Raw genomic sequence first — 9,464 nt, 5'->3', positions numbered from 1 at the left:
TTTTCCATACTGCTTACAGTGTTCACTTCAAAACCTCCTGTTAGACGTGAGTGTAATTTATCTGTTCCCCTGAAAGTAGAATCTCACTGACGATCATTCTGTTTTAAATAATGAAATAAATTTGTTTATGAGGTTGTTGCTGCTGTAGTAATTAACAATCTATTTAAATGAACTTACTTCGAGCTTAGTTTGAACCTGTCGTTTAACACAAATGCAATAGCTGTAATCCTATAGTTGTATTTTGCAGCTTTTTTCTTTCTGTTGTCAAGCTGCACTAACACACATAGGTGTTTCCAAAAATGTACATACTGTGGGATCTTTAATTATTTTCATGGAACCTAATAGTGTAACATGGAGAAGATGCCTCTCTTATTTTCACTCCTGACAAAATGATGGGGCCAAACTCATTCTGACATTTCATCTTGAAATAAAATATTTAAGGCTCATTTTTTCTAATTTTTAAACCGTTACAGTGATGTATGTAGCTATAATAAATTGTATAAGATAATGTTTTTAATATATGATTATTATAGAGGTAAAAATTCAGTCATTTTTAGAGAGAATTATTTTTTCTTTTGAGGTGAGAATGTAAAATGCAAAAAAGTTCCCCAGACAAGGGAAAAAGCCCCCCTTCACACTCTCAAAAAGAGTCCCCTTAAGGTTACATCATCAGTACCTTTAGCTAGGGAACATAATTTACATAGTATACTCATATAAGTTGTATTGATTCCACACACACTCTCTTGTCTCCAGGTGTTTTATTTCATTTTTGTGTTTTAAAACATTAGGTCATGAAAAGGTACACATATAATAGGTACATATATAAATTTAAACCACTGTTGTACCTTTGAGGGTACATTTACATTGTACCTTTCCAACAGGGTAGCATATTGCCCCAAAATAATATTTAGTTTCATTACAGACTCACAAGTTCACTGTAGTTTCACTGGGTAGCTAGCATTAGTATTTTTGCTAGCTAGGGCAATTGTTAGCATTGCTAAAGAGTTTGGCTAGTATTGGTAAAGATTTTTTTTTTTTTGCTGGAGATGAGTTTGTATGTAAGGTAATTTACATCCACACCAAACGTGTTAATCATTTGCACTTTTCAATCAGATGCACTTACCAAATAAATAGTGAATTAATGCTTTCTTTATTTTGTTATCATTACTTTTGTTATTACTATTATTAATAACATTATTATTATGTTATTTAAATAAATTATTTCACATAATATCATTTGAAATAGTTTTTATCTAATAAGCCAACAATGACACTGTTTTATTTTTCAGTGCATTTTGCTGTGATTGGTCAAAGCTTATATTATAATGAAGGGTTAATGTTGAGACATAAACTGATCAAGGCCCTTAATTGTAATTAAAATATGTTCAGTGCTGTACTTCAGAGTAACAGCAAAGTTTGTGAAGAATGCAAAAATAAGAAATGACTTGATATATAAATTATATATTGTGTCAGTTGATGCCATTTTATGAGATTTTTATGGATTCTGTTTTATCTCCACTATCTGTGTGTGTAGGTTTCTGCATCATCATTCTGTACTGTACTATTGGACTACTTAATAAATTGCATCACAGACTTACAGAGCACACACACACACACACACACACACACACACACACACAAACACATACATATGTTTGGACACAGCTGATTGGATGTTTTTATAATCTTAAATAATTCTTCAACTAAAAGCTTAAGTGTTGATTAATCAAATAAAGTTCAGTTGATGTTTATATAAATATAAAGATTAACTACTAAAAAATGAATTGAAAATATAACAAGTATGGAGCCTCTTCAAGCATCATAGTTGAGAAAGCATCCCAGATGGCTCCTCATGAAACTGTCTGAGAGAATGCTAAAAGCGGTCAAAGCTACATCAACACAAGGAAGGCTACAGGACTTTTTTGGTCACCGCAGAGAAAAAATCATAAAGTTGAATGTATATTAAGGAAAGACATTTTAATTTTGGAGGATTTCTATTGGTCTCATGGAAAACAATGAAGTTAGAAGATCAGCAGCAATATATGCAATAATTAAAAGATTAATTATTTATTAACTGATATGTGGAGAAATAGCTGTTTGTCAATGTGTGGTATATGTGTTAACCACATTACATGAACTCACCAAGACAGCAGGGCCATTTCTTGCTATAAGCCACGTTAGCAGTCACTCAGGGCCCCATAAGCACATATTAATTAATTATTTATTTTCAACACACAAACACAAACACACACACACAATTTAATACAATTTAATATACTGTACCTTTTGTATGTAGTTGTTTTATTGTCTTTACCTCAGCATTTCTTAAAACATTTTCCTAATCAAAATTAAGCAATAAGCCAAGTAGGAAATTACCTAGAGCCCCTAAATCTTATGAAAAGATCTTGCGAAGCAGTCTTATGTCTAAGTCACTCTGTCATAGGCTTTAGCTAAAAACATTCTGACTGGAATAGATTAAATTGGACTGAATGTCACCATGAATACATGTTATAGGATGTGTCTGAATTTGATTGAGTCTGATCTCTTTTAAATAAAATAATCACATAAATCTCACAGACTATGCTTCAACAATGAATTGATTAAAATAATTAAGCATTTAGAAAATGTGTGTGTGTGTGAATTACATGTATTACTGAAACATTATAGCCATGTCTGATTGTTTTATAAACCACACATAAAAACAAAATTGACACCAAACTGAAAAAAGAGATCCTTCTTTTTTATTTCATTTTCTTGCTGCTGTTTCGCACGTAAGGTACATTACCTTATTCTGCTTTTTTTCTATTTTCCTCACTTATTTAAATAATGAAATCAGAGAGAAATCTCTTTTTCCTAGGACACAGAAAGATTCTATTTTCTTCTTTTTCTGAACAGGAGAAGAGGGAGGAGAAGAGGGAGAGGAGCAGGATCAGGGAAGAAGGTTTGCTCACGGAATTCACAAACAGACGGACAGACAGACGGACAGAAATGGGGAAAGAGGGAGGAGGGAAGAGAGGGCAGCGCAGGAGAAAGAGGAGGGAAATAAGGAATGAGAGCACGAGAAATAGATAGTGACAGTGGCAGTGTGCTTTGTCATGTCAGAATAAAAAAGGAAAAAATGAAAACAAGCAGCTCTCAGACCCACTCATAAAAATGAAAAAAAGTCAAATAATTTTAACGATTGTTTTCTTAAAAAAAACACTGTATTGTCTATCAAAACAAAAAACAAAAAACATAGTACCAGAAACAGGAGATGAAAGAGAGAAAGGGCAATGCAGGTGTAATGAAGAGAGAGAAAGGGACTAGAGATAAGTGGATCTTATTCCTTTTTTTCCCTGTAAAGGGGGAGAGTGAGTTGACTGTGAATGGCAGAGCTGTAGCGTCAATCCTTTACAATACTCTTTACACACCAAGAGGAAAACAAGAGCACTACAGATGGACAGAGAAAGAGGAGTGAAAAGAAAAGACAGGGAATGGCTAACAATGACTCTGAGGGGGAGAACCAAAGTGGCAGTGTGTTCACAGCAAGCTTGGTGCCCTTGTTGGTAGCGACTGAATTTAAGTGCCGCTGCCAGCTACAGCTTTGTTAAGTGACACTAGTGTTCATTATAATATTGGCAGTGTATTGAACAATCTTGATAACCAGCACAATAAAGACATTGGCAGACTAAGCTGTAGTCTTTGGGTCAGAAAAGAGAAAGAAAAAAAGGCAGTTGGAGAGAAAGGAGGGTGGACTCCTTCGTTGTTGGTCCTCGCATCCTCTTGACATTTTCTGTTTGATTGATTTTGATGAAGGAATGTAACATGGGGAATGATGGTCCTTTTTGTGGGTTATCTTATAGTTGTATAGAATAAGAGGGAATAAGAAGAAGGTGAAGGAGGGAGAGAGAGACAAGAAGAAAGACAGGGATGGGTGCAGGAAACAGGGACTGAATGTAGAGTAAAGAATGAATTGATAATTTAATAGTAGGTTTCCTTTTCAACCCAACCTGAAAAGACAGAAAAAGTGAGAGAAAGAAAAGATCTGGTTAATGCGACATGTCATTGTACATCACTGTGTATAAAATGTGTGTGTGTGTGTGTGTGTGTGTGTGTGTGTGTGTGTGTGTGTGTATACCATACCTCCTGGGTTGCGGCGCAAGATGAGTTTTCGGATCTCGTCATAAACAAAGATTAGGAAACTGTATGGGAATGCACAGAACCACCAGCTCGGCCTGAAGGACAGAGATGGAGAAACAAGACGTGAATGAGTTCAGCACTTAATAATCCAGTGTTATCGAACTAATCACATCACTTTCCACCTTCAAAATTTTTCCACTTTGCACCCTTGCCATTTCCATTTTTACCACTAGATGGCAACTGTGCTTCACAGCACCAGTGAAAGATGGAAAATTCCAGAAATCATCAAAAACAAAATGTAGTACACTACATGTTCAAACCTATGCGCACACCCAAACATCACACCATATATGCTTGTTGAGCAACTAATTCCAAAACCATGGACATTAAAGTTGACCTGAAATGAAAAATTATTATTCTTTGGTTAGTTCATGGTCCTGGTCAAATGAAGCACAATTAATTACATAATATCATTAAAACAACAAAATCCTGTAAACATCTATTCAAAATGTCTTCTGATTTTTGGGTACATCATGCATCAATGGGCAGGAAAGAATAATATTAACAAATAATATCTTGTTTCACCCCACACTCCACCATGAAGTTAAAATTTTTAGGTAATCTCTAGCTCAAAATCAGCATTCCAATTCATACCGAAGGTTCATCATGGCTATAATAATTCAGTAATATATGGATTTCACACACTGATCAATTCAATTAATTCATCATTGAAGCAAATGGTGTGTATGTTAAGAGACTGGTTTCTCTCTAAACTAAAAAAATTAGAGATATTTAAATACATTGTTTAAAACTTTCATAGTGACTCTCAATTTAATCCATTACAGCTAGGATGTTTTTAGCTAAAGCCTATGATACAGTGACACGGACAGAAGACTGCCTTGCAAGGTCGTTTCCTAACATTTAGGGGCCGACATCCAACTTGGAGGCACCCTAATCATATTATTTTTTATGTAAGGATAGAAAATAATACTTAATTTTGATTAGGACAAAAGTTCAGTGAATCCTGAGGTAAAGCCTAAATCACATTATTTCGTAAGGTTCTGTGCAGACCAGTTAAGTCTATTTCTTTATGGACCTCACTTTGAGCACACGTCCACAGTCATGCTGGAACAGGTAAGGGCCTTCCCTGAACTGTTGCCACAAAGTCAGAAGCACACATTTCTCTAGAATGTCACTGTATGCTGCAGCATTAATATTTCTCTTCACTGGAAGTAATGGGCCCAGTCCAAACTACCTCTGGACAGGTGCTAATTTGAAGTCCTGTTTTGTCGGGCCCTGTCAGGCTCAGGTCAGGTAGCAGATCCAATCCAAGCCATGAAAAATAGCTGCAGACCATTATTCCTCCTCCACCACACGTTACAGTTGGCAACATGCATTAAGGCAAGTAGTGTTCTCCTTGCATCCATCAAACCCAGATTCATCAGTCAGACCTCCAGATGGTAAAGCCTGATTCATCACTCCAGAGAATGTATTCCCTTTGCTTCAGAGTCCAGTGCTGGTGTGCTTTAAACAACTCCAGCCAACACTTGGCACTGCACATGATGATCTTAGGCTTGTGTGCAGCTACTCGGCTACGGACACCCAATCCATTAAGCTCCTGACAGATAGTTCTTGTGCAGACATTACTTCCAGATGGAGTTAGGAAGTAGAAGTGAGCGCTACTGTCCTGTTCGGTAAGCTTGTGTGGATTACCACTTCGTGACTGAGTTGCTGTTGCTGCTAGACATTTCCACTTCACAATAATATTTACAGTTTACAGGTTGGCTCTAGCAGGGCAGAAATTTGAAGGAATGCTTTGTTGGAAAGGTGAAGTCCTATTAAAGTGCCATGTTGACACACTAAGCTCCTCAATATGACCCATTCGTCTATGGAGATTGGCTATTTGAGCCACATCCATTGCTAACAGACACATAAATTCAAGCATACAATCATACAAACCCAGTAATTAGAAGGAATAACCATATATTTTTGGCCACATAGCGTACATCAAATTGTGGTTGCGAGTGTGAGTGAACAACTCACTTGAGTGGGTACATCCTAAGAGCCACGTCCATGCCTGGGCAATAAGAGAGGAAGGCAGCCAGAGCTGTTTCCTCAAACAGACCAAAGATCAGGATCTTATTTCTGTAAAGAGTGAAAGAGAGAGAGAGACAGGGAGAGAAAGAGAGAAACAGAGAGAGAAACAATACACAGAATTTCATTACGATTATACACTGCTATAAAAAGTAATTATGTTTTAAAAATTCAACTTCTTAAAAACGATCTCAACAATGAGGTCATGGAAGCTAGTCGAGGCCAATCATCATAATAGTAAGATCATGCTAACCTTGCTAACCTTTATTCACAGTCACCAACTTATCTCTTATTACTTCAACGTCAACTATGAGGACAGCATTTCTAGTCTACACATGAACTTTGAAAGGACAGTGCACTGAAGAGCTGGAGGAAAAAGAGATAAGGATACCACAAATAGGGCAAGGGAATGAGAGCAAAGCAGAGGGAAGAAAAGAGAGTTACAAATTAAAAAGAAAGAAACTGGAGAAAAAGCACTAACTTCATGCCCTGCTGGAACACAGAGTTGCGTCTGGTCTTGCAAATGATGACGTCAGCCCACTGCACCACCACAATGCTGACAAAGAAGGCTGTGTGACAGGTGAACTCCACAATCTTCCTCTGCTCGTAGGTCTGAGAAAGTGGTAGAAAGAAGGGTGGAAATGGAGTGTGAAAAAGAAGAAGAAAGTGTGAAAGAGGAAGAGAGAGGGAAAGACAAACAAAAAAGTTAACAAGTTAATTTTGATACATATCAATAATCTTCACATTATAACACAGTGAGATCATGCTAAGCTTGTTAGACACATTAACACTGCATGAACTGCCATTTTGAGGCTACTGCAATCAGTTTTTTTGTCAAAATGTGTGTATTCGAGGGAATGCTGTATGAGTTTTGTCAGTATAAAACATCATGGGGAAAAAGTTTGGCTACTCATTTGAATACAGGTAAAAATCATGCGTGTTTCTGTTGTATACGGTACATAGCAGGACCATTAAGGTGTTTTTTACTTACCCACTGCTGGCCATAGCTGTCCTCCAGATCATTGTTTGAGCGGTCGTCCCAGTTGAGCCGGATCCCCACCAAGAGTGAGGGCAGAAACCCATTCTCAGCCATGATCACAAAGTAGGCAAAGAAGCCTCCTAGAGCCTGAATCATACCTACAGAAGCAGAGAGAGACAGAATATGACTGTCTTGCAGCAGTTATAAATAAAAACAAGAGGATGAAGTGCCTGATTGACCTGAATTAATTAATGACAACCCTACAACATGCATTAAAAGAAAAATGCATTTCATCATGGAGATTTTAGTGAGGGTAAGATATAAGTTATCCCTGTCAACATTTGGCAAAGCCACAGTCTAGGAAGGCAAAACCTTATAAACACATTGTTAAGTGGCTTAAAGCACTAATAAATCTGGGTATAAAAGAACGGTACCAAATCTTTACTCCTACCCACTGAGAGTCTAGACAGTAACATCATGAACTGTATTTTTTAATAGAACAATGGAAGCCATTACAATTTATGTCAGATGTCATGAATATTTTGTATAGCAGAAATATATTTGTATTCAGTTCACAATGCATATTGTCTCACAACTCCTGTACACAAAAAAATTATGATTAATATTAAACATGGCATAATGATAGTGATGGGTATCGGTATCAATATCAGCAGAAATACTTGAGGGGAAAAAATGAAGCTGATGCACTCCTGTAACAAAACTTTTCTTTTTGGTAGTTCTAATAAACTAGGCAGTAAACTGACCCTAAAATGTGTTTTGTAGCTGTGTACTAACCGATCTGTCCATAAGCAATGCTGATGAGACGCTCATTGACCAGTTTGTCCCTCAGAGGATTACGAGGCTGACGCTTCATGATGTCACTCTCTGCTGCTTCATAAGCCAAGGAGATAGCAGGCACCTGGGATTCAGCAGACAAACTAGTAAGTGTGTGAATAAAGTAACTGAGTTAGGGCTGGTGATTTCTTTGGATGAGTTTATGTCACACATTTTTATACACTGAGCTTTGTGTCTTCATTGTTCACATGTGAATGTGTGCGTCTCACCATGTCAGTACCCAGGTCGATGCAGAGAATGGTAATGGTTCCAAGGGGAAGAGGAATGTTGACCATGATGAAGAACAGGAAGGGAGTGATTTCAGGGATGTTGCTGGTCAGGGTGTAGGCAATAGATTTCTTCAGGTTATCAAAAATCAGACGCCCTACAAATACAAAACACATACACACATTTATGAACAAACTTTCTGTTTGTTCAGACTTTACCATCAATTCAGACTTTAACATTCACTCAGACTTTGCCATCAATCTTTTTGTTTTTTTTCCTTTTTTTATTTTGCCCCTTCATCTCCACCCATCATTTAATCTCTCACCTTCTTCCACTCCAGTGACGATAGAGGCAAAGTTGTCATCCAGAAGGATCATGTCAGCTGCCTGCTTGGAAACATCTGAACCAGAGATTCCCATGGCAACACCGATGTCCGCCTTCTTTAGAGCTGGCGAATCGTTCACACCATCACCAGTCACAGCCACAATGGCACCCTGAAAGTGTTTTTTTATTACAGACGGCATTAAAATGTGACTAAGTGATCAAATATTTTCTCGTATTTCTACTGGTAGAACTTTGTAGATCCATTGTTTTATAATTTGCAAATGAGGCAAGGTGCCACTGATGGCTGGCATGAATTTTTGATACATACAATTAAACCAGCTATGAATTTTTTTTTTTTTCCAATTCCCCGTATTAACAATCACTGTTCTATCTAAAGGTCTTGGCTGATGAAATTTATTTTGGGCTACAAAAAATACAAAGCTTCCAAATACTAAACAGAGAAACAATACCAAAGTAATGATCAAAGTATTCAAAGTACCAAAGCAACGATCAAAGTATTCAAATTATTTGGGCCAGCCCTAGAACTACCCTCTTGAAGCATACCTACTGGCCACTTTATTAAGACACCTTCCTGTTTCTATAAACCTTGTCCATTTTATCAGCTCCACTTACCATATCAGAGCACTTTGTAGTTGTACAATTATAGACTGTAATTTATCTGCTTATCTGCAATTTTTAGCCCCCTTTTACCACTGCTGTATCTTATCCACTTGTACCAGCGCAACACACACTAACATACCACCATCTCAGTGTCACTGCAGTGGTGCAGTGCCATATACTTGCTCTGTGGTCCAGGTATGAATTATGACTATTGAAGAACAGAGTGAAAGGGGGCTAAAAAATTCTGCACAGAAACAGATGAACG

At 37.2% G+C, this 9,464-nt stretch overlaps 1 protein-coding gene across 3 annotated transcripts in view; it reads right to left on the bottom strand.

Annotated features, from left to right (window-relative positions):
• Window positions 1–3,713: 3,713 nt before the first annotated feature.
• The window catches only part of atp1a3a (ATPase Na+/K+ transporting subunit alpha 3a), a 30,808-nt gene continuing 25,057 nt past the window's right edge, over window positions 3,714–9,464 (bottom strand). For 2 of the 3 annotated variants that reach the window (XM_036567105.1, XM_036567104.1), the window contains 8 exons: window positions 8,580–8,748; window positions 8,257–8,411; window positions 7,988–8,111; window positions 7,205–7,350; window positions 6,695–6,825; window positions 6,163–6,264; window positions 4,123–4,214; window positions 3,714–3,989 (listed from right to left, as the gene is read on the bottom strand). In XM_036567105.1, the coding sequence (XP_036422998.1) occupies window positions 3,961–3,989; window positions 4,123–4,214; window positions 6,163–6,264; window positions 6,695–6,825; window positions 7,205–7,350; window positions 7,988–8,111; window positions 8,257–8,411; window positions 8,580–8,748 (948 nt within the window). In that variant the 3' untranslated portion in view covers window positions 3,714–3,960. Of the gene's footprint in view, window positions 3,990–4,122; window positions 4,215–6,162; window positions 6,265–6,694; window positions 6,826–7,204; window positions 7,351–7,987; window positions 8,112–8,256; window positions 8,412–8,579; window positions 8,749–9,464 lie in introns of those variants that run through there. The other variant, XR_005007070.1, reaches the window with a different exon arrangement.

Source organism: Colossoma macropomum, unplaced genomic scaffold, assembly GCF_904425465.1.
Source record: "Colossoma macropomum unplaced genomic scaffold, Colossoma_macropomum, whole genome shotgun sequence".
NCBI lineage: Eukaryota > Metazoa > Chordata > Actinopteri > Characiformes > Serrasalmidae > Colossoma > Colossoma macropomum.
The sequence above is the reverse complement of the archived record's forward strand: the minus strand, read 5'-3'. Positions and strand labels throughout refer to the sequence as shown.